Source organism: Urocitellus parryii, chromosome 1 (assembly GCF_045843805.1).
Source record: "Urocitellus parryii isolate mUroPar1 chromosome 1, mUroPar1.hap1, whole genome shotgun sequence".
Taxonomy (NCBI): domain Eukaryota; kingdom Metazoa; phylum Chordata; class Mammalia; order Rodentia; family Sciuridae; genus Urocitellus; species Urocitellus parryii.
The window spans coordinates 21,017,440-21,040,740 of record NC_135531.1 but is presented as its reverse complement, the minus strand read 5'-3'; the positions used below and the strand labels follow the sequence as shown (position 1 = coordinate 21,040,740).

The following is a 23,301-nucleotide window of genomic DNA, read 5'->3' as shown; positions in this document are numbered from 1 at the left end:
TTTTCAAATGAAGTGAAATAGTAATGTTCTCTTCTTTGGTTTTAAGTTAAATCTGATGATAAGACATTAGCTAACTTGAGTTTACTTGATATTCTTTATAGTCTCAGTATTCTTTACATGAGCAGTGGAAATTCCTATTCAGTTTTGCCAGGTAATAAAGTATACATGTGCTCCTTTTTTAAAATTTTTTTAGTTTTATATTTTTAGCTGTTGATAGACCTTTACTTTATTTATTTATATATTTGTGGTGCTGAGAATCGAACCCAGTGCCTCACACATGCCAGGCAAGTGCACCACCACTAAGCCACAGCCACAGCCCCAACATGTGCTTCTGTAAATTTAAGTTTTATAACAAATTTATTTTGGGATATTTTCCTTTACCACTTAATTTATGACTTAATTTCCTCTTGCACACTCTTTACTTTTAAGGGATTTTTTCCAGAATTTATCCTTAGCTTTGCTGATAAGTCTAATTTTTTAATTTATCCTCCCCAGAATATTGACAATAATGCACTAAATATTGTTTCTAATGGAAGCTCATATTTTAATTAATGGATTACTTTTCTATGGAAGCTTTTTTGTCATCAAATAGAATGACCAGATTAATCAAGTGGGATTTAACTTATTTTACTTTTATCACTTGATTACTTTTATTATTAATTTCATCATAAAAAAACAATATTATAATATTTTAGATTTTAAAACTGATTAAAGATAGAAAAATGGAAGGGTATACATCAAACTATTAATATGATGACTGATGGGGTGGTTAATGGGTTTAGAAAAAGCAATAAATGGGATCCTTAAATTTTTCATCTGTGTATTCACAATAAGAATTAGCAGAAAAGCTGAGTTTACTTTTATAATTACATTTATTTATTTACAAATACTCCAAAGTTCATGTTCAATTCAAAGAGCACACTTTTTTCTGCATACTCTTTTAAGTATCTGGGACATATCAGTGAACAAAAAAGACAGAGTCCCCTGCCCTTATGAAGTACCCATTCTAATAGAAGGAGACAGAGAACTATAAGTCATAAATAAATCACAAATTATGAGTAAAGGGACTGTATATCATGTTAGATCACAGTAAGTGTCAAGAGGACACTAGGGTCAAATAGAGCAAGGGGGATCAGGAGCATATACCATGGGGCAAGGGAATGAGGGAAGGTCATTACATTAAATTGGGAGTGTCTCCTTGATAAAAAGAGTCCATCCAAGAAAATGTAAAGAGGTGAGAGAATCAGCCAACTAGAGCTAGGGAAGGATTCCATGCACAATGAATTGTTGGGCACTGGACAACAGCCCTTAGTTAGAAGGTGTCTGTCCATGAGGGCAAGAGAGTAGTTAGCTATGAAGTTAGAGAGATGAGTGAGAAGGTCCAAGAATCGGCCAGTTGGGGACTTCCAGGGAATTATCATGCTATTTGGCATGAAAGGATGTTGAGAAAGATCTAATATCATTTGATATAAAATACTGATTCTAGTGACTAAGTTAAGAATGGACTGTAGGGAAGTCCCTGTTTCAGGAATACCACATAGCTTGTATTGAACTAACCCTCCTACAAATGATAGTTATATATGATGGACAAAATAAAAAAGCTAATGATATTCAGACCGGAGGAAAACAGAAAAAATCAAAGCAGCCAGCAAGCAAGCAGCAAAAACCAGGCAGTGAAAGACAAGGACTTCACTAGGCAAGAGCTGTGTAGATGCAGATTCCCCCAAGGGCACACCCCTGTGCATGAAATGACTAGTGCTCATTTAGAAAGCTCTACCATTCTGATCGAAAGTATTGGAGGAGGATGTTCAGGATGCCAGAGCAGCTGAATACTAAAGAGGAATATGATGGAAGGAAGGGAGCCCCAAAAGAAGAGTCTCATATTCTATGTACAAATGTTCCTTAAATTCTTCCCTGACTCCAAAATTGTGTTAAATGCTCAGAGTCTTCCTCAGGGAGCATGACCATTTAAGTGCTTTCTCCTCCAAGCAATTTGAATCTGACTTTTAAATAAGCTGTATTTTTCCATCATCTATTCTTTTCACAGCTCTCTGTGCGAGCTCAGCTTGGTGCAAAATCAGAGCAGTTGTTGAAAAAAGGAAAGAGCATTCCGGACAAATTGCTAGTTAACATCATGGTAAATGCTATTAAGTATGTATTGCTTTCTTTTTCTTTTGTATCTATTTAACATTTTCTTTATTGAACAAATATATATCAGTAGTAATATAGTAATGTAGATTTTTTTTGCTTTTAATATCTAGTGATTTAAAATTTACAGTAAGGTCAATTTACATAGGTTTGCATGCCTAGTTTCACTCCCTCCCCTCATCAACCTTGACTTTTTTCACCTAAATGTAAAAACAGACCAGATTCTATTACCTTTGGAGAAATCAAGGAGAGGGGATAATTGAAAAAGCCAAGGGACAAACTATGGAGAAAAGAGATCAGGTAATTGCACTTCCTCAATTTGTGTTTCAAGGAGAGAGGTTAGGAGTTGGGATCCAAAACTAGATAGTGCTGGGCAGGACAGCAGTCAGGGCATTGACCAGAAGAATATCCACATACTTCTGTGTGTGCAGAGATCCTATGTGGGAGAAGATAAAGAAACAGAATATCAAATTAGTTTGTCATTTTGGATTCGATATAATCCTTTTTAAGGAGGAAGGCTTCTCTTTACCCTTCCTTGTTAAAACAGAAAAGAGAGAAATTAAAAGAAACCACTGGAGCTCAGTTGATCCATATGATAAAGAAATAAGGCCAAGCAGGATGGAAAAAAAAAAAAGAGTTCAGTAGGTTCCTGTGAATGTGTTGGAGAGCTTGGAGTAGGTGAGGAAATAGAATCGGTTCTCTGTGCCATGTGGGAAGCATTAAGACAAACAAGGAAGGAGATATTAAAGAAGGTTTACTATGTACCTGGAATAAACTCCTCAGCGTTTTCTTAAAAGGCCACATTGAAGATTTAAGTTGCTTCAGATATGATACATTTATAAATAGGAACATAGGGCTGCTGTCAGGGCTGGAGGGGCCTCATTCTAATATTTGTAAGATTTCTTAGCTGGGTACAGTGGCACACAGACCTGTAATCCCAGCAACTTGGAAGCCTGAGGCAGAAGTGTTGCCAAGTTCAAAGCCACACTCAGCAACTTAGCAAGGCCCCAAGCAACTTAGCAAGACCCTGTCTCAAAATTAAAAGGCTGGGATGTGGTTCAGTAGTTAAGCACCCTGGGTTCCATCCCTGGTACACCCCACCACCACCACCACCACACACACACACACACACACACACATACACACACACACAAAGATTTCTTAAAACTGGCATAATTTTACCCATGGAATTTTTTTTCAATGAAAAAAATGGAATTGAAAGCACCAAACATGAAGCAGATCTTTGGCTTCAGTAGAGTTAGAGGACCTACACTGCATTGCCATGACTCTGTTATCCTCCACCCCCACCACCATCCCAATGCCCCATGTCCCAGGAGTCCCTCTAGAGGATGGTCACTAGTTTGAAATCCTTTGAGCTAACACAGTGAAGAAAGGGACCAAGCTGTTCCAGTTAAACAGCTGGCTAGCGATGCAGCCTGAGCCAAAGCCCAGGTCTCCTGACTCCCTGGCATCTCATGTCCCCACTCCACAGCTGAAATGGTGTGGCCATGACCTCCTCCTCTCTCTGAGGAGACTCCTAGGATGGTGGGAACCCTGGCCCTCAAAAGGTACTCAAGGAAATTATCTTTTCTATCTTAGGCCAATGACTCAATAAATCCAATTAACGCAAAATGTTTTACCACACTCTGGAATAGTAAAATGCAGTCTTTTCCTGATCTTCATTACCTAATTTGGGAAAACAGATGGTAACTTGAAGGAAGTTTGATACTGTGCAAGAATCACTGGATTCAGGGTTATTTGCAGTGTTATACCTTTGAACAAGTAATGAAATCTTTGAAGCTTAGTTTTTGTACTTTTTCCTTGACAATGATCAGAAGGATCACATACAGGCACCAAAGCAGACTTAGAAACCTCTGGAAAGGGGATTCTACTATTTATATGACTTCTAACAGAGAATGAAGTGAAACCATACCTTTCAATTCAAAGTCCAAAATCTCAATTTTGTATAATTTAGGGTTTTAGAAGAAAGTTGAAGTCAATGTCATTTTTGCATTATTTTCCAATTGCAAACTGAAGTAATAATTCTTGGAATTCTCTGTAGAAGGCATTGTGCTGAGTGGAAAAATCCAGGGAATGCTTCTCATCCTTCAGTAACTTAGAACCTGGTTGAAATTTTTTAAAAACTCACTTGAATTTTTCTAAATTGAGAATGTTTTTCTTGTATGGGGAAATGAATGAGAGGTAAAGGAGTTGAGATCAGGCTGTTATGCCCACGCAGGAGCTGGAGGGGTAGGAAGAACTCTCTGGGTTGACAGTGTGAATAGTCAGTATGTGCTGAATTCTGGGCTAGGTTTATTAAATGGACGCTTTTAGTTCATCCTGTGAGGGATGATGTCATCCATTGTACAGATAGGATATTGAGGTGCCAACACAGAAGAGTCTATGAACACAATCTAGAAAATGCAATTCCTACATAACATTAAGGAGATGAGTGTGTTTAAAATAAATCTTCAAAATTGTGAAAGATAGGAAGTTATGTAGAAATGAAGTTGTGGCCAGTGGTTTTTAGTACCAGGTTAAGGCCTCTGGAATTGACTTGGAGGGCAGCAGGGTCTCATGGGAGGACTTTAAGCAAGGGAGTGATACTGGCACATAAGGAAACCTAATCTTTTAATTGTAAAGTAATGAAATCCTTGCAGTAGAAGGTTATTGTGGAATTGAAGGAAAGGTAAAAGGCAAGGATCATTGTATTATTATTATTTGTAAAGTACTTGTGTCTATCAAAATGTTAATGCCTTGTTCTGTTTGATCTAGTGAGTTACCTATAGATCAAAGCTGGATCCTTGATGGTTTTCCAATGACATTGAACCAAGCACAGCTTCTGGAGGAAACTCTCACAGGCTGCAACAGAAACCTCATAGAAAAGGAGGCAAAGAAAACACAAATATCTACACTGGCTGTTGATCCTACAGCTTCCAAAGAAGTACCTCCTCCCCCGTCTGCATTTGATTTTGTCATATTATTAGATATTTCAGATGCTTTCTCACTGAGTCGCAAGAATGATATTATGGGTAAGTCCAACACCTTTTTATTTTTTAGGCTACATTTAAAACATTTTATTACAGCATTATAGTTAAAAGTGATATTGAGGTTCATTGACATAGTCACACAGGCATGGACTGTAACTTGCTCCATTTTAGTCCTCAGTACTTCCTCTTTCCCTCCTCTCCTCCCGCCCACTGTTCCCTTCCTCTAGTCTACTGGTCTTCCTTCTATTTATTTATTGTTTGTTTAAGTGCTGATTTATAGATATGCATAAAGGTGGAATTCACTGTGGTACAGTTATATATGTTCAGGGTATAATTTGGTAAATTTCATTCTGTAGTTCTTCCCTTTTCCTGTTCTTCCTCCCACCCCCTCTATCTCCTTCCTCTGGCTCACTGATCTCCCTCCTGTTTTGATGGGATCCCCTTCCTTTTTTTTCTCTTATTTTGCTCTAGCTTTATTTTTTTTACATTTTTTTTTTACAATCAAAACTGTTGGTTTTATTTGTTCTCTAATTCAGTGAGTACAATTGTAAGAAAGAATCCATTTCAGTCTTTCAAAGACTTATCTAGCTGAGCATATTTGCCTCTGATTTTGACTGTTAGCATTCAGCACCAAGGTCAAGCCTGGAACTAAAGGAGAACTGCAGGCTGACTGCAGGCATCTCACTCTGGCAGATGCCTGACACAGAACCTCCTTTCATTGGATTTAAAATTGAGTGTGCAGGGCTGGAGCTGGGGCTCAGTGGTAGAGCGCTTGCCAAGCTTATGTGAGGCACTGGGTTCGATCCTCAGCACCTCATAAAAATAAATAAAATAAAGGTATTGTGTCCACCTACAACTAAAATACATATATATATTTTTTTAAATTGTGCAACAGTGTTCACAACTTTGAAAATCCATCTGCACTTTTCATATTCAAATATGTAAAGTATAAAAAGGTTATTATTTCATCTTGAGATTTTTCTTTCTTAGAATTTAAAATTGTAATGATTTTTAAAAGATCTTTTTGTTAATGTTCTCCTTTATCTAAAGCAAGATTCCACCTAAACTATTTTAGACAGATAAAAGGATATTCTTCTAAAGTATCTTGTTCATTGACACAGTCATTTAATTTATATCCACGCTTACTAAGTGCCAGACACTGCTAGACACTGGTGATAGACCTATAAAGGAAAAATGGGTCCTGCCTCCAAAGAGTGTAGTGAAAATTGTAGACAAGGAACCAAGGGATTATGACATAGAGCTGTGCTGTCCAGCATGGTGGCCACTAGTCACATGTGCCTATTTACATTAATTTAAACAAATAAATGAAAAATGCAGTTCTTCAGTCACACCTATCACAATTTATGAACCAGTGTGGCTAGTAGCTACCAGATTGACAGCACTGACACAGAATGTTTTCTTCCTATTGGACAGCACTAGGACACATTGATGGGGGCTAAAATGGTAAATAGTAAATATTTACCTAATATTTATAAGGTGTCAGGCATTGATCATATAGAAATGAAAGGCTAGTCCCAATTTCTCCATAGTTTATGGGATAATGTGAAGAAAAATAAACTTAATTAGATAATGTGGTTTGTTATATGCTATAACAGAGATGCCCAGCATGGGGAGGGTTAGCCCAACCAAAACAAGGAGCAAACTAAAGAGGAAGCATTTGCATAGCTTAGCTAGTGAGCACAAAATGTTTATTCAGAGGACAGCAAGAACCTCATTAGGACTGAGAGACTATACCAAGGTCTGCTGGAAAGTAGGTGGGGACCAGTTAAGAGTCTGGCACTAAACTGAGTTGTTCAGACTTTATCTGAAGCTGTGTGAAGCCACCCTGACACTAAACACAGGTCTATTGCATTTAGATATGCTTTTTATAATGATAGTTCTGGCTGCAGTGTGGATGATGAATCAGAAAAGGAGTGAGATTGGAAGCAATTACATGAGTTAAAAATTACCATTTTGAAAGTAACAAATACATTAAGACAACAGCAAGAGGCAAGGGAGGAACAATCAGATGCAAGTGATATTTAGGGGGTAAACTTGGGGAGACCAGGATGACTTTGTTTCCAGTTTGCCCAGATTTTTGAATGGTGATACCATTCACTTAGATAATATAGAAAAAAAAACTCAGAATTTCTTCTGGGATTGTGTTGATCTTGAAATGCCTGTGGGACAATTAAGCTAGGATATTCTGAAAACAATTCTATAAATGGCTCTAGATATCAGGAGGGAAGTATAAAGATTTTAAGGTGAACAGAATCATCTAGGAAGAATGCATAAGAAAAAGATCCATACTGACACAAAAACATCATAATTTAACGTGGAGAACAAAGGAAAACTATCTAGAAGCAACAGCTAGAGGGAAAGCAAGTCAGGGAGCATACTGTCTCCCAAGAAAAGAAGACAGATTTTCAAAACAGGTATTGTTCAAACTCCCTCCCAGATCAGCCTGAGCCAGGGTGTAGGAACCCAGTCACTAGGATCCAGTGCAGTGTGCAGTCTTGCAATGCTTGGGGTCCTCGGAGAAGCCTGAAGAACAACATCACAGAGATGCACATTATATCCAAAGCCAGGTGGACTGCAGAGCATCAATCCAGCTAGGGCTGGGCAGAGAGCAATGGTCCAAACCAAAGCCAACAGGCAGAAGACCATAAGGACCTAAGGAGAGAGAATGGTGTCAGAAATGAAGAGCAAAGGCTACTCAGGCTGTTCAGCCAGTGCTTCTGGCCCTGGATCATGTGTTGAGAAGGGAAGCAGTGTACATCACTTGGTTACAGGTAGTAGAAGGTCAGGCTCATCCTTTGTAGCCAATGGTGACTGAAATGAGACATGAGGGGCTTTCAGGGATGATACTGTTTGTTTCTTGCTTTGGATACTGACTACTTTCAGTTTCTGGAATTCATCAAACTCTTTATTTATGTATAGATTTTTTTGGCAGATACAACTGAATGAAGAGTATGAAAATTTAAAAATCCAAAATCTGGAATCAAAATGACTAGAATCAAATTCCTTTTCTACTACATACAAATTTATGCAGTTTGGGGACAATTATAGAACCCAAATCTTGCTTTACAGGTTTTGCTGTAAATACAAAATAACATAGTATGTTTAAGAGCATTTAAGAACTGTGTGCTAAATTCTACCTATTTATGCTACGGAGAAATCAAATAAGATAAAGACTGAAACATGTCCACTGGCTTTGACATTTTACATGACTAGAATGAGAACTATCTCATTGGCAATAGCCGGGATGGGGGTGGTAATGGATTTCAGTAGGTTGAGGCACAAATAGGAGGTGTGTAAGTAGAGTGTGTGGGTGGAGATAACTACCAAGAAGCTCATCTGGAAAGAAAGCATGGTGATATGGTAGTTTGTTTTTGGTCTCCCTCCTTCTCTCTCTTTACTTTAGGAAAAGGTGCATATATATGAAAGACCTCAGATGATTTTTGAGGCAGGAAGTCAGTTATGTATTAGTTATAGTTATGTATTATTTTCCTAGAGGTCTACCATAGATGTCCCCAATCTACGTAGGGGAAGAGAGGGGAACATCATCTAAGCCTGGGTAGCAGAGGAACACAGAAATTGGAGTGGTTAGATGGGGAGAGAAGTTGAAGTGTTCAATTGTGCAGTTTAGGCTTTCTAAAAAATAAAGACACCAGCCAATTTGGGAAGAAAATATAGGAATTCAGGAACCAGATACTGTTGGAAAGATTTAGCGCTTACACAAGAGTGTTGTTCAAACCAGAGTTTGTGGTAGGATTTACAGTGGCCACGGTAATGGGTGCTGGAAGAAGAAAGAAGGGACTGGCAATGAGTGGGCAGTGTTGGCAGAGAGAGGAATGAATCCATTTGGCAAATATGAAATAGTGACCATGAGATGGTGCATGATAACATCTCCTAAGAAGAGATCCCACGATTTTCTTAAATCACCCATTCTGTAGAAGGGGAACAACTGATTGCTATACCCTGTGATGGCCCTTGATTATCTTGAATGCTATTAATTCACTCTTCAGTGCTTTTTTGCTTTGAGTAATTCTAATTTATTTTAATGTAGTTCCAGGCTTTCTTTCCTGCCTTTAGATGTAGTGGGTTTTATAAATAGCCAAAAAAAAAAAAAAATGCATGCACATTATCCAGTATTCTAAATCCAATTCATCTTGTTCTATCATGAATATAGAAGGGGAACAACTGATTACTGTACTTGTGAAGGTCCTTCATTTTCTTGAATGTCATAAATTCATCCTTCAGTGCTCTCTTGCTTTGAGTATCTCTAATTCTTTTTAATCTAGTTCAAGGCTTTCTTTTCTCTTTATCATTTCCAATTGTTCTGATATTATGAGTGTCCTGAATTTTGTGCCATTTATCCAGAACTGGACGCAATAAGAGATGTCGAGGCTGTTTTTGTTTTTTTGTCCCTGTGATCTATTTTTTATGTCTATTAAAGAGAAGGAACTCATGAATCTAGGAAAAAAAACATTATTTATTTTATGGTATTGTAATATAATGTCAAAAATAATTGTATGTGCATTTAACTTTATGGCTATCTTGTTATTTCATTCTTAATTTTTGCTTCATAGCATTGATTCTTCTTTATTCCAAGTTTGTCATCCCTCATGACCCATCATCAGTTTTCCTCCTCACCTGTTCATAATGTTAAATCAGACTTTTTGTTTTTGAGAGAAAGATATCTCTGAAATAAAAGGTTTATTAAGCTGTTACAGATCCTCAGCAAAATTAAAAGGACTCATCCTGGGACAGACCCCCTAAACTACTCACAGCATGGGCAGACGGCACTTGCCAAATAGCCCAGGAATGCAAGGAGCCAGAGTACTTTATAATGAAGTTTTAAGGGAGAAGACTCATAAGTCATGTACTAATGTACCTACATTGACTACAGAGAAGTAGGATAATGGGAAGGGGCAAAGTGCTGGGATCAGAGGATAATCCAAAAAGAGGTTTTGCTGCTGCTTGATTGGTTTTAAAAGCAGAATGTGGTGTGGTCTTGATGGTTAATTTTCAACATGCAGTGAAAGGACACAGATCATTTGTTTTCTTCTTTTTAGGTTTAGCTTGAAGCTGTGAGTTAAAATAAACTCCTCTCATGTTTTTCCTCCTCTCATCTGCCTTAAGTTAGGATATTCAGAATTCTTATCAATAGTCAATTCTAAGATCCTCTACTTTGAAATTATAGCTCCTTTTTAATGTCTTACCCCATTTTCTCCAATTTCCAAGAACAATTTGAATTCTCATTCCAAAACTATATTCTTTCAACATTTTATTAGACATTTTTTAAGGAATATTGGACCAAAGACTGGACCATATCAATTGGCATCTTGCACTAGTATATTTTAGCGTAAGTAGCAACTTGACTGGTTTAGAAAATTATGTAATTATTTTTATACCATAGCTGAAGAATTTGCACATGAAACTACTCACAAAGATATTGGTCAACCCAGAGCTGCTGAAAACCAAGATAAGGATGTGAACCAGAACTTAAAGGACCAGATACAACATAGGTTAGTTTTAAACTAAATCTCTGCTTATTGTTCCTTGCCCTTTGAACAGACTGACAATTACCCACTTTGAAATCATCACATGTAGAAAAAATAATTATTTCCTGGCATTCAGTTTTCTTTTCTTTCTTTCTTTCTTTCTTTCTTCCTTTCTTTCTTTCTTTCTTTTATTTTTTATTTTTTGGTGCTGGGGATCGAACCCAGGGCCTTAGTCATGCAAGCTGGCATTCAGATTTTTACAGGTAAAATAAAACTAAGTGGTTTTAGTGAAACATTGCATGAAATGTTTATGTGGTAGTGCCGCAGTCCGGCTGCAGCAAAATAACCGGGGGGTGACAAATAACTTCTGTAGATTGATGCAGCAGGAATAGGAGCCGTTTATTGTAGGGCAACAGAGCTATTTATACATTTTGCACAGCTTATCTTAATTAGCATAAACTAGATACATCAGTCAACCAATAAGGAATCTCCACACTTAATGGCTCACTTTTGTTACTTCTCAAACCACTCCCTCTGACATTTTGCCAGGCACCATCCAGACTTGTTTACGAACTCTAACATTTCTCTGGCAAAATATCAGGTGTTATTTTTGACTTATTTACAGACCTTAACATGGTAGATTTCATATTCAGAGCGTAAGTCATTATACTCTGGGAAAAGAATTCAATAGGCAACATTTCACAGAGTGGTTACATGAACTTATAAGTCAATTATATAGAACTCATCCTAACCCATTAAGGAAATTCCACTGAAGATCATGGGACTTCGAAGAGCTAGGTATCAGACTACAGAGTGTAGTTCTAAGGGCACTTATGTTTTGCTAAAAAAGAAGTTGGTGACATTCTTCTGGTTATGTACGATTTTACTTTGGAAAAATTTGAACAAAAAGATAATTTTATGAAATATTGAGAAGTGAGCCAGAGAAGAGTAATTTAAGCCATATATTAAGGCTATATCCTGTCTGGGAATAAAAAAGTTTCAAGAATAATTCCAAGAATTCTTTTCAGGAAAGAAAATAAGTCTGAACCATCTATACCTACTCAAAGGCCTCTTCACTTTCAATCTCTAAGAAAAAATCAGATGTCATGGATGGATCAGGCTATGACTACTAGCATAAGAATACTCAATGTTGCTCTTCATTAATGCAGATGATGTTTCTTATATTTTCAAATAGAGAACTAAAGTACACTAAAGATTTCCTGAATTGGTGACATTTTCAAATCTTCTTTTATTCTTATATGTATCTCAAAATATGTCTTAATGGTATTGAATAATTTCTTTAATCTAAATTCAATAATGTTCCATTCCCTATATATTTCTCAAAGTTGTTTTTTCAGATTTGTTAGTCACCTTCCCCTTGCTGTGACCAAAATACCTGACATAAACAACTTGAAAGGACAAAAGATTTATTTGGGATTAAGGTCTCAGAGGTTTCAGTTTATGGTTGATTGGTTTCATATCTTTGGCAGAAAGGCATGGCAGAGGAAAGCTGTTCAGCTCATGGCAGCCGGGATGCAGTAAGCCCAAGAGAGGAAGGGGCTGGGGAGAAGATATACCCCTACAGGACATCCCTCTAGTTGGGCCTCACTGCCTATAGTTTTCCCCACCTCCTACACAGTCCACTTCACTATGATAGATTAAGCCTTTGGTGAGGTTAGTGGCCTAATGGTCCAATCACTTCCCCAAAGCCCACCCCTGAATACTGCTGCACTGGGAACATGAGTCATTGGGGGAAACTTCACATCCAAACCATAACAAGGTTCATAGAAGATTACTATATATAAGATTATATATAAGATTACTATATTAGTAGTCTGTATTTTCATTATGCATGCCAAATAAATCATAATATCATAATTATTGTTTCTTTACTCAGGTGTTTCAATATATTCATATAACATTTTGATTTTGCAGAATTATAAGCTTCTTGGACAACTGGCCTTTGTTGGAGCAATGGTTTTCAGAGACAGAAAATGTTTTGATAAAAGTTAATGCTGAAATAGATAAGGAATCTTTATATCAAAAACTGAAAGACATTTTGTCAACTGAAATTGTGAAAAAAAGGAACAAAGGTATTTACATTTCTTTATGTAACTTAAATAAGTGGTTTTCATGAGTTTAAGAAGAAACAAGGGTATAATTGCAAAGTTTTCTCTTGTTTTTGGGTTTTACTCTCTACAAATGTATTCTGCCTCTAACTTTAGTTTTCTGCTGCATATGTGTTGAATAAACTAGTTCTCTTCCATTAAAATTAATGTAATCCAAGAGGTCATTTTGCTGACAGTATTGTTTTCATTTTAAAAACAAGAAACAGCAGACTTAAAATTAAGGATGCTAGTCATATTGTATTCTTTGAATATATATAATCTTATTTGTCAATTAAGTTTCTGTAAATAAAAGTTAAAAATTAATGATGCAATAGAGAAGAGTAAATATTTAATTTGTTAAACTTCAGCATTATAAGGTAACAGTATGTAAATTCTCTTTTTAGGATGGAAGTAGTAGGCACTTAGCTCCCCCAAATGTGTTTATTTTGGTATGAATTTATTGATTATTAATTTCTTCTTTATTAGCTGTCTTCTGTGGTATATTGCCCTTGCATTAACCCATCTAGACTTGCTTCCTCCTTCATTCAGCGAATAAAAATTTCCCATTACCTTTTCATATATTTATGGAACTTATTTGAAAGAGGTTTTAACTCAGTTCAATGCAACACTTCCGTTGAAATTTTACCTTTGAAAAATGATTTGATAAAAAAATCTTTTTATATCAATTTCCCCTAATTATATCAGCAACCACATTTTTTGTGTAATAATAAATGGTCAAAGTTAATAAGATCAGAAGGATTCTGAAGTTGCCTTAGTGGTTTTACTTAGTCCTATCATTTGACTATGACCTTACTATCATAATGTATCAGTGAACTGACACCAAAGCAGTGCATCAGCATAAGCCCCTGCCACCATGGGGATACAGGGACTCAGAAGCTCCTACATCTGCTCACAAACACACACCAGGGAGAGGCTTTCCATCAAAACAAAAACAAATCCATAGAGTATTTTGAGAGGCTTAGAATGTGACAGACACCAGACTGAGAGGAGCGAGGACAGCTTCCACAGCCCCTCTTGGAGGTCTTGGTGGGGAAGCCAAACCAACATTAATCCACCCTGTAAAGGCTCAAAGCTGCAGGCTAGAATCCATTTGCTTTTGCCAGCCATCAGGTCCAAAGTTAGCATTTTCCTAAAATGTTAAATTCTGTAACATAATCAGACCACTGATGGCATTAACAGGGGCAACTATCAATGTAGGGTTTACAAGTTAATTAGTTAATTACTAATAACTATATAGCAAATATTTTATTATTAAAGCAATAGGTGCTTACCTAATCCAGTGCTCTATATTAAACACCCTGATTAAGTTAAAAATAAAATAAAATGTGGTGCTCCTGTGTATATTTCAACATGAAAAAAATGACCATAATATATTGTTAAGTAGAAGATTTCACAGACAATCCCCTTTCTACATATTTTTCTAAATTCTTGGGTTTTAAAACAGTAATTATGCATTACTTTTATAATCAGGGATTCCTCACCAGTGGACCAGTGGTCTCAGAGTGAGCACCTGTGGTCTGGAGAGTTGCAGAGCCTGAGGTGGTCAGGGGGCTGTGCCAGGAAGGGTGAACTGCACCATGACAGGCAGAGGGCCACAGCAATGCTGGGAACCTGGAAAGACCTGGCCAGCCACGTTCCAGTCCTCAAAGCACCCAGGCTGGCTGTCTCGTCTCCTCTGCTCTAGAACACTCCTCCATCATGTATCTTCAAGTCATTTCATGACTTTCTTCATATGTTACTCTAATGTCAGCTTAGCAGTGGACCCACCCAGCTTAGCACCCTATGTAAGACTTAAAACAACATCCTGCAGCACACTCCTGACCCACCTTCCTCTCTTCAGTTCCTTTTCTTCCTAGGGAATATTACCTTCCAACCTTTTGTATAAATTAAATCATTCATCATGTTGACGGTTTGCCTACTACCTCCAGAGCACAAAATTCACCAGGGCTTTGATTTTCCTGTTTTACTGTTGTTATCTCCAGCAACCAGACCTGTGCTTAGTGTTGTTTGTAATAGTACTTAATAGTCAGATTATTTTAGAGTTATATCCCTTGCTTTTCTTTGAGAGATGATATAGATTCAATAAATAGCCTTTGCATGGCTGGGCATGGTGGCACATGCCTGTAGTTCCAGCTACTTGGGAGGCCAAGGCAGGAGGATCATATGAGTCTTGGAGTTCAAGACGACCAGCTGGGCACCATAGTGAGACACTATCCAAAAAAAAAAAAAAAAAAAAAAAAAAAAAGTCATGACATGAATGAATTTATATGAATTAATAGCTAATAGCTAAGTTTTAATTCAGGACGTATGCACCATGCAGTGTTCTAAACACTTGATATGCATTTCCACACATTATTTTCCTCTTCCATTTCCTCCCAACCCCCACCTCTTCTATCACATTGCTTTTAACCCTCTTTTTATGCCTCTTTTACCTTGTTTTTCCACTAGAAACTGTGAGATAGCTCTTTATTTTTTCATTCCTTTTTATTAACTAGTTTTGCTTTGTTACATTTCCATTTGGCATCTATTCAACAAACCTTTTAGCTGCTCTGTGTACATGCATGAGCAGGCACACACACACACACACGCAGGCACACCCCATCACCCTCACCATCTCCATCATCACCACCTCTACCACTTCAAACCCCATCAAAGGGCAAGAGAAAACCATATTTGTGACCAGGTAGTGAAAGACTAAAATCTTGGCTTTCAGGACTGGATGATTGAAAGAGAGAGCCCTAAAACACGAATTGACCTTAAATCATTAAGTGTAATTTCATATTAATTTCAGTTTCTCTTAGTTCAAGTGAAATAGTGAGTGTCTGGAATCCCTAATGAAGGTTCATTCTTATCATCTTTTTGAAGTTGAAAAGAAATTAGAAGAAAAGGAAGCTGAGAAAAAAGCAGCAGCTGCCCAGGCAGAGCCTCCACCCCCGCCTCCTCCCCCACCTCCTCCTGAGGCAGAAAAAGAGAAGGAAAAAGAGCCTTTGAAAACTACTCCTACCAAAGGAAAACCACAATCAGGTGACTGACAGGGTGATTTATAATCTGGTTGCCAGTGCTTTATTTTCGCTTAGAAAAGAATTGTAAATTAGAGTGCCAGTCTGTTTATGTGGATTCAGTCATGAGAAACAAAGATCTACACTCAGGTGGAAGTAGAAGAATCACTATTTCTCTCTCACACACACACACTCTCTCTCCCTCTTTCTCACTCTTTCTCTGCTGGGAATTGAGCCCAAGGCTTCTCACATGCTGAACACAAGCTCCACCACTGAACTACACTCCACCTAACAAAAACTACCCTTATTAGCCAAGAACACCTTCCATAAAATGCTCAGGGTCTTCACTGTTTAGCAAGGAATGTGAACTCATCACACTCAGGCCAGCTGATGAGAATAAGACCACAGTCAGGAAGAGAAAAATCACAGAAGAATAAGAAGTAATTTAGGGCAGATCAAGAGGACAATTGTTTGCTGAACTATAGAGTTAAATTGACGTAAAGAGTGAGAGTGTCTTAATAAAATGAGAATTAACATAGCCAGATGTCTACAAGATTAAGGAAACCAATCAATAGCATCCATTAGAGAATAGAATTTGTCTGAATGTAAATCTTCAGGGTTATGTGGTTATCAAAGGAAAGAAATAAATATCTGACATCTCAGTAAACTTGTGTTTATGGTTCTATAGATGAAGGTCTTCATAGAGAATATTCTTTAGTTTGAATTCCTTTTATATTCTTAACTAAGGAGCATGTGATAGACAATGAATATAATGACAAAAGTAAAGTGTTTGATCATTGTATAAATCAGTAGGATGTTTGTATAAAATAGCCCTGGCTCTAGTTTCTGGTTTCCACTTTACAAATGGGTGGCCATGCACTTACACAAGTCTACCTAGTCTTAAGGTTGTGTCATAATGGACTTCTAAACTCCAAATCTTTGGGCTTCATGGAGACTTTAGATGAGTCTGAACCTTTAAAAAATAAATTTATTCATACTAAGCAAGGAAATTTGAAAATTTATGGTATATTAAAGATAATTTCACTCCCACAATAGAAGCTTAACTAAAGGCAAAATTCACAGACCTTAACAAAAGTTTTTACCATATGACAATACAATACAAAGCCAGGAATTAAGTATACATCCTTAAATATGCATCCTTTTTCTACTACCTTAGTAGGAACTTAAAATACAATTCAAAGGTCTGGAGAAAAAAAAATAAAAATCTTGAAAATGCTATTCAGAGCTGAGAAAGACAGTTTTCATAGTGTGTAAATTAGCCTGGATTTATCCAATATGGTTCTTTAAGCTATAGCCCTGACTCTACTCACCCCTTACACCCTGTCAACTGGCTTCAATCAGAGTATCAATGTATTTGAGCTGTTCTCTAAAACTGATCTCTCATGTTTCTGATTATGACACAGTTCAGTCCTTAAGTTTCTCAAGATTGTTTGCTATTTTAAAATTGTTTTCTTGAACACTGTGCATTGGAGGAATAATAAATCTATTTTTGCTTCAAAGACTGATTGTACCTGTCTGTTTTTTCCACCAAAAACAGTGCTAATACTTAATCATTAAATAATGTTTGAAAAGATTAATCTCTAGAGGCCTAATTACTGCTATTCAACAATAGTACATCATTGGTATCCAACAATAGTGCATCACTCATTGTTCATGGGCCTCAATAGAGCAAGGAGTGCTGCCCATTCAGCTCAAGGAGAGAAGTTTCTGGAAGGTTTTTTTTTTAATTATATAAATAATTTTAATTTTCCTTCAAAAGAGAAATTTTCCCAAGTGAAGTCTGAGGCTTCTGAACATGCCCAACTCAAACATTCAATTACAATATTTTTTAGAAACTGAAATGAAAAGAGGAATTAATTCCTAAAACAATAACAACAAAATGTGGAATGGGGTAGAAAAGTAGGCAGAGTACACTGAACTCTAACATAATTTTGTTCAAATATAGTTCTATGCTTTATATACTTCTACATTTTATATCTGCTTTAAACACACGTGAGATTCAATTTAGAAAAGATCACAGTTGTGCTCCCTTGGAGGCTTATTATGAACTCCACCACCAAACAGCAGTATTGATTTGAACTGAAGTTCTCAGTGTGGCAAAATAGAAGAGCACTTATTAAAATAAATCTGAATAAGCCCACATTTCAAATGGACTTGGAAGTTTAAAAACTCCACAATTCCATTGCAGAGGATTATGATCGCATTCATTACCAGATGTTAATATTAAAGTTTGAATAAATTTCTCAGAGGGATGAAATAGAAAAATACTAGCTGGGATATCATTTGAGAAGCTCCACATTCTATCTTCAGGTTAATTTTAACTCACAGAACAGACCCGAGCCATTTTGTGTGGTTCACAAATATAACTATTTATCTGTGAGAAATAACATCTGATTGCTTAGAAATCACATAGCCTAAGCTATTGGAGTAAGTCATCGGTAACACCTGTGTGTTGAATTTTGTTTAGAAACCCCACGTGGTAAACAAGAAGCTCTTCGGGAAGGAAAAGGAAAGAAAGGTGAAACTGCACCCAAAAGAAAAGGAACAGCAGAAAAAGGTAGATACTATTTGTGTTAGTCAGGTTTTCATCACTGTGACAAAGTTGGCAAAGGAAAGATTTGTTGTGGCTCAAGGTTTCAGAAGGTTCAGTCAATGGTTGGCTGGCTCCAAGGCAGAAACACCATGGTAGAAAGGTGTGACAGAGGTAGCCTGCTCAGCTCATAGCACCCAGAAAGGAGAGAGAGAGAGAGAGAGAGAGAGAGAGAAAGGGACCAGAGAGTGTACACCCAGTAACCTACTTCCTTCAACTATGTCCCACCTCCCAGTAGTTCATGCAGCCATCAGTGGATTAATCCATCCACTGATGAGATCAGAGCCCTCATAATCCAATCACTTCCCCAAAGCCTCACCTTTAAGTATATGATATTCAGGGGCATTTTAGATCTAAACTATGACATCATTACATGTAATCCACATTGTGCAAGTCTGTCAGTGAAAACATCTAGGAGTATATATGAGTATGCATTGACTACATCTCTCGGGCATTTGTAAATCATAAGTCCTTCCCAAAGAAAATAGCCTCAAACTTTGTGTATCCTGCCTTTTAGCAAGGTCCCTGCTAAGAAAAGTGATGCTTGCAGGGAATAATTCAGAGAATGTCCAAGAGGCAGAATATGCATTCATCAGCGATCTTCATTAGTATTATCCTTGGGCTAAGTAAACTTTGCCATCAGAAAGTTACATACTGCCCTGAATTTTCTTTGACTTTCTATTAAATTGATTTCACTGATAAAGTTTATAAAGTCCTCATAAACTTCTTCTACAGTAGAACTTAACAGTGGATGTAAACTTTGATATACTCACAATAACCTTGTATTACATTTCTATGGGGATACTATGCCCACTACATTGTTCAGTGACCCCTACATGAAATCCTAGGTAAGAAACTTTATTCAGTATCAAGGACCAGAAAAAATTTCCTTCCTCTGAATGATGATATGATTAGCACCCCAAATGACAGCATTTCCCTTTGTATTTTGGCTGTCTGGAAGTTCAGAACCAAATTTTTGGCTCAGGTTTACTGTCTGTACAAGGACCTACATCACAATATCTGCTTTTTCTTGTCTCTCCTGGTTTTGACCTTCCATTTTATGTTATATTTTTTTTCCTTCACCCTTGTTTCATTTTAAAAAATATCTTACTTTAACTGTTTCTTTGCAATAAAGGGGACATAATTTTAAAGTAATTAATAGTTTGTTTAAAAAAATTCCTGAGTCTCTAAGGCATGTTAGTTGATTTATGTTAAGCTGCTATAAAGTAGCCAATTAACTAAAGTCTGAAATGCAGTTGGGGAATACACACAGTCAGCTGCTTCTGTTCTTCTTTACATTCAAATGGCACTGTCATGAAGTGTGTGCCTTTGCTTAACTGTTCATCACAAATTGAACACAATTGTAGTTCAAGAGTGTGCAATGTCCGCAAAGTGATGTGCTAAAAAATACGGTTGTTTTGGCATTTAAATCACGATTCTCAAAGAGACTCTCATCCCTCTCTGATTATAGAATTGAAGGCCTATAGAACTAGAGTGGATTGGCAAGTTAACACGGACATTAAAATTTTAATTCAAATCTAAGAGCAATAATTTATGATATAATAATTTACTTATTAACTGAGTAGTTTTCACATTTTATATTATTTACCCCTTGCTTGCTCATTGTTATCCAAAAAAAAAAAACAAAAACAAATGAAGGATCATCATATAATCATCAAAAATAGCAATTAAGTATACTTATGCTTACTAGGTACAAAATCATCAAATTTAGACACAATAATGCACATGTTATAAGAGCATCTTCTTAATTAAAGGAATACAAACTCCAAACAAACCACAAGCAAACACCCAAATACAACAGTAAAATACATACATTGGAGCCATGTACTTAGCTCAATATCACTAACTCAAAAGATTTAGCTTTTATTCTACTACTTATTCTATAATATTAAATAATATTTGAAATAGATGAACTCTCAATCAAAATTTAGAAATCTGTCACAAAGAAATATTTTGACATTTATAACAAGAGAAGGTTTTCTCCTTCATGAAGAGAAATAACATTATTTTATTTTATTTTTTAATATTTGAAATTAATTTCACCATGGGTGAACACTATTAATCGATTATCTGTTTATCTCACAGGACATTTGATCATGATTATATTTAAAGCATCTCTTGTGAGTTGAACAACTATCTCTTTTCTCCTTTCTTCAAAATCATCCTTCTTTTCTGATATTGGTTGACTCATTTATATTCTTCTCTGCATGTTAGATCAATCTCTACCCCTCCTCTTCTGAAATCTTAACATTGAGATTCCATACACAATTCTATTTAGGTAATCTTAATAGCGTTTCTTAGCCTCTTCTATCCATTTGCCATTGACCCTTTATAGTCCTTCAGAAAGCAATGGCTTTTAACTCTATAGTCTTACATGGGAGATGCTAATTAGGATTCTAATAAAGATACTAACTAAGTTCAGAAAATGCTAAGTTACATCATGTTTAAATGTTTTTAATTATAGGATTTTTTTCTATGTCAACATGCATGTTTCAGGGAGTGAGAAATGTAGTAGGCAGGATCCAAAAGCATATTGTTTGCAGAATTCTTCTCCCTTGGGGAGTATCTGTTGAGACTAGAGTTCTCACCAACAAACACTTGGGAATACAATAATACCATGTTTAGTTCCTGTGATCTAGTATTGTTCCAGTGCTTGCCTTCTAACTTGAGTTAAATTTCAGTTATTATAGGTGCTATGGGCCTCTAAAAAATGTACTGTCGGTGTTAGAAACATTAAATTCACTTATTTGAAATACTGTGGAAGATAGAAAAAAGAGGCAAAGTTGAAATGAAATTGATTTTGCTAGATGTATCTACAAGAGCAGTGGCTGTTAAGATGTTGGCGCTGGACCAGCAGCATCACCTGGGAACTTATTAGAAATACAAATATTCAGCCTAACTCCAGACCTACTGAATCTGAAACTCCAGGAGGGATGCCCAGCAACTTGTATTTTAACAAATCTTCAGGGGATTCTGTTGATCATTAAAGTTTGTGAACCTCCACATTAGAGCCCAAGGCTTACTGCTCTACTGTAGTTACTGGAATATCAGAAACATTTGTAAGGGATAATTAGAACCAATTCTGGCTTACAGTAAACTTAAATGTGTGTTGTTGTTATTGGACCCAGACCAATTTTCCAAAGACAATGGATAGAAAGTGGAATTCTATGTAAGGCTGACCTAGGAAGAGCCCCTCACTTATTACTGATTATAATTATACTAAAACTAGGTTTTGTAAGTGATATCAGATATCAATCTCATTACTTTTTGGTTGTCCATATGTCGTCTCTCTAATTCCACAGAGGAGCAACATGAATTCTAGGACAGTGAGGAGAGGAAACTTTCCTTACATGAGCTTGTTCACACAGCTTCTTGATAGTGAGCTAGAGAGTAAGCTGGTTCATCATCAGTCTCTGGCTCCTTGCCTAATTCTGCCCATCTTCTCTTCCTGATTGTATTATCTCAGTCGACTAAATTTCTAAGCTAAAATTTTAATCTTATCCAAAGCCATCCTGAATACCAGCTTTGGTTGTCTCTGTTTGAAGCTCAGGCAGCCATCAGCATTAGCTATTAGTTAAAAGTCAGTTTTGGGGGCTGGGGTTGTGGCTCAGTGTTAGAGTGCTTGCCTGTCACATGTGAGGCACTGGGTTCAATATTCATCACCACATAAAATAAATAAATAAATAAATATGTTCATCTACACTAAAAATATTTTTTTAAAAAAGTCAGTTTTGGCCCAATGTGGCTGACTCCCAAGGCAATTAGAAAGCCATCGCTGTTAACCTAAACTTCTGGCTCCTCCCTAGAGAAACTACTAATGAAATTTGGTTCTACTAGAAATAGTTTGGAACCAAAGAATAATAACAATAATGCCTTTCTTGATAAAATAATAAATCAGATGTTGCATATCTTTTCCTCCTTCCTACAGTTTTTACCTCTCAATCCTCTAATCTCCCTGGGAAGTACTAATTTAATGCAAAAGTATTTTTGTATTCTTAGTGTCTTCTCCTAGTCAGTTAATACAGTTTATTCTTACCTAAGAATTGTTTATTTTCTTATTTAAATTTTTGTTTCAGGTCTTGACTTTTAGGTGTTTATAAAGTTGGTACTGATTTTTTTCCCCTCTAACCTATTGCTCAGTCATTTCATCTTTGGTTGACTATTTCTTTATTTGTAATATTGATTAAATAAATCCTGTATCCTAAAATCAAATTTTTCTTTTTACTTTATTTTTATTACCTGTTCTAGTCCTTTGGGCTTCTGCATGATACCATAAGTTTAATTTAAGAAATAAGTTGCTAAAATTTACCTGTACAACATACTAGCCAAAACTTATTCTCCAAATCTTTCACCCTTGAGGAACAGCTACACCACACATTCAAGGATTCAATCTTTTAAGTGAAAGCAAATTTCTTATTAGAAACTGAAGCCTTTGAAGCAATGTTCCTTGTTGCACTTAAGATGATTTCAAAGGTTTTGTTCAAAAGTGACATCTTCCCATCACTGTGGTGCACAATATTTATCCTTTCCTCCCATGAACATTTTTATTGTTAAAAATTTGGATAAAACTCACATAGACTCAAAGCCAAATAGTTCAAAAACTATTCCCTATCTCTCTTAATTTTCACTAAATAATCATGATATTTATTAAGAAAAGGAAAAACAGTGTAAAAAAAAAAGTGACTACTCAGTGTAGTTCCAAGTTTATAGTTACTAAGCCCTTCATAGGATTTCTGCTTAGAGAAATTCATCTTGAGGTTACCATAAAAATATGACTTTTATTTCACCAGAGACTCAGGTCAAAGGATGAAAACTCATACTATACTATACTATATATATATATATATATATATATATATATATATACACACACACACACATACATACATACATACA

The 23,301-nt window shown here is 36.3% G+C and overlaps 1 protein-coding gene across 1 annotated transcript in view; it reads left to right on the top strand.

The window, feature by feature from the left end:
- Spef2 (sperm flagellar 2) overlaps positions 1-23,301 on the top strand; it is a 175,395-nt gene that overhangs the window by 82,750 nt on the left and 69,344 nt on the right. The window contains 6 exon segments of the mRNA XM_077795544.1: positions 2,048-2,151; positions 4,924-5,180; positions 10,561-10,669; positions 12,581-12,738; positions 15,640-15,798; positions 18,262-18,337. Of these exon segments, the coding sequence (XP_077651670.1) occupies positions 2,048-2,151; positions 4,924-5,180; positions 10,561-10,669; positions 12,581-12,738; positions 15,640-15,798; positions 18,262-18,337 (863 nt within the window).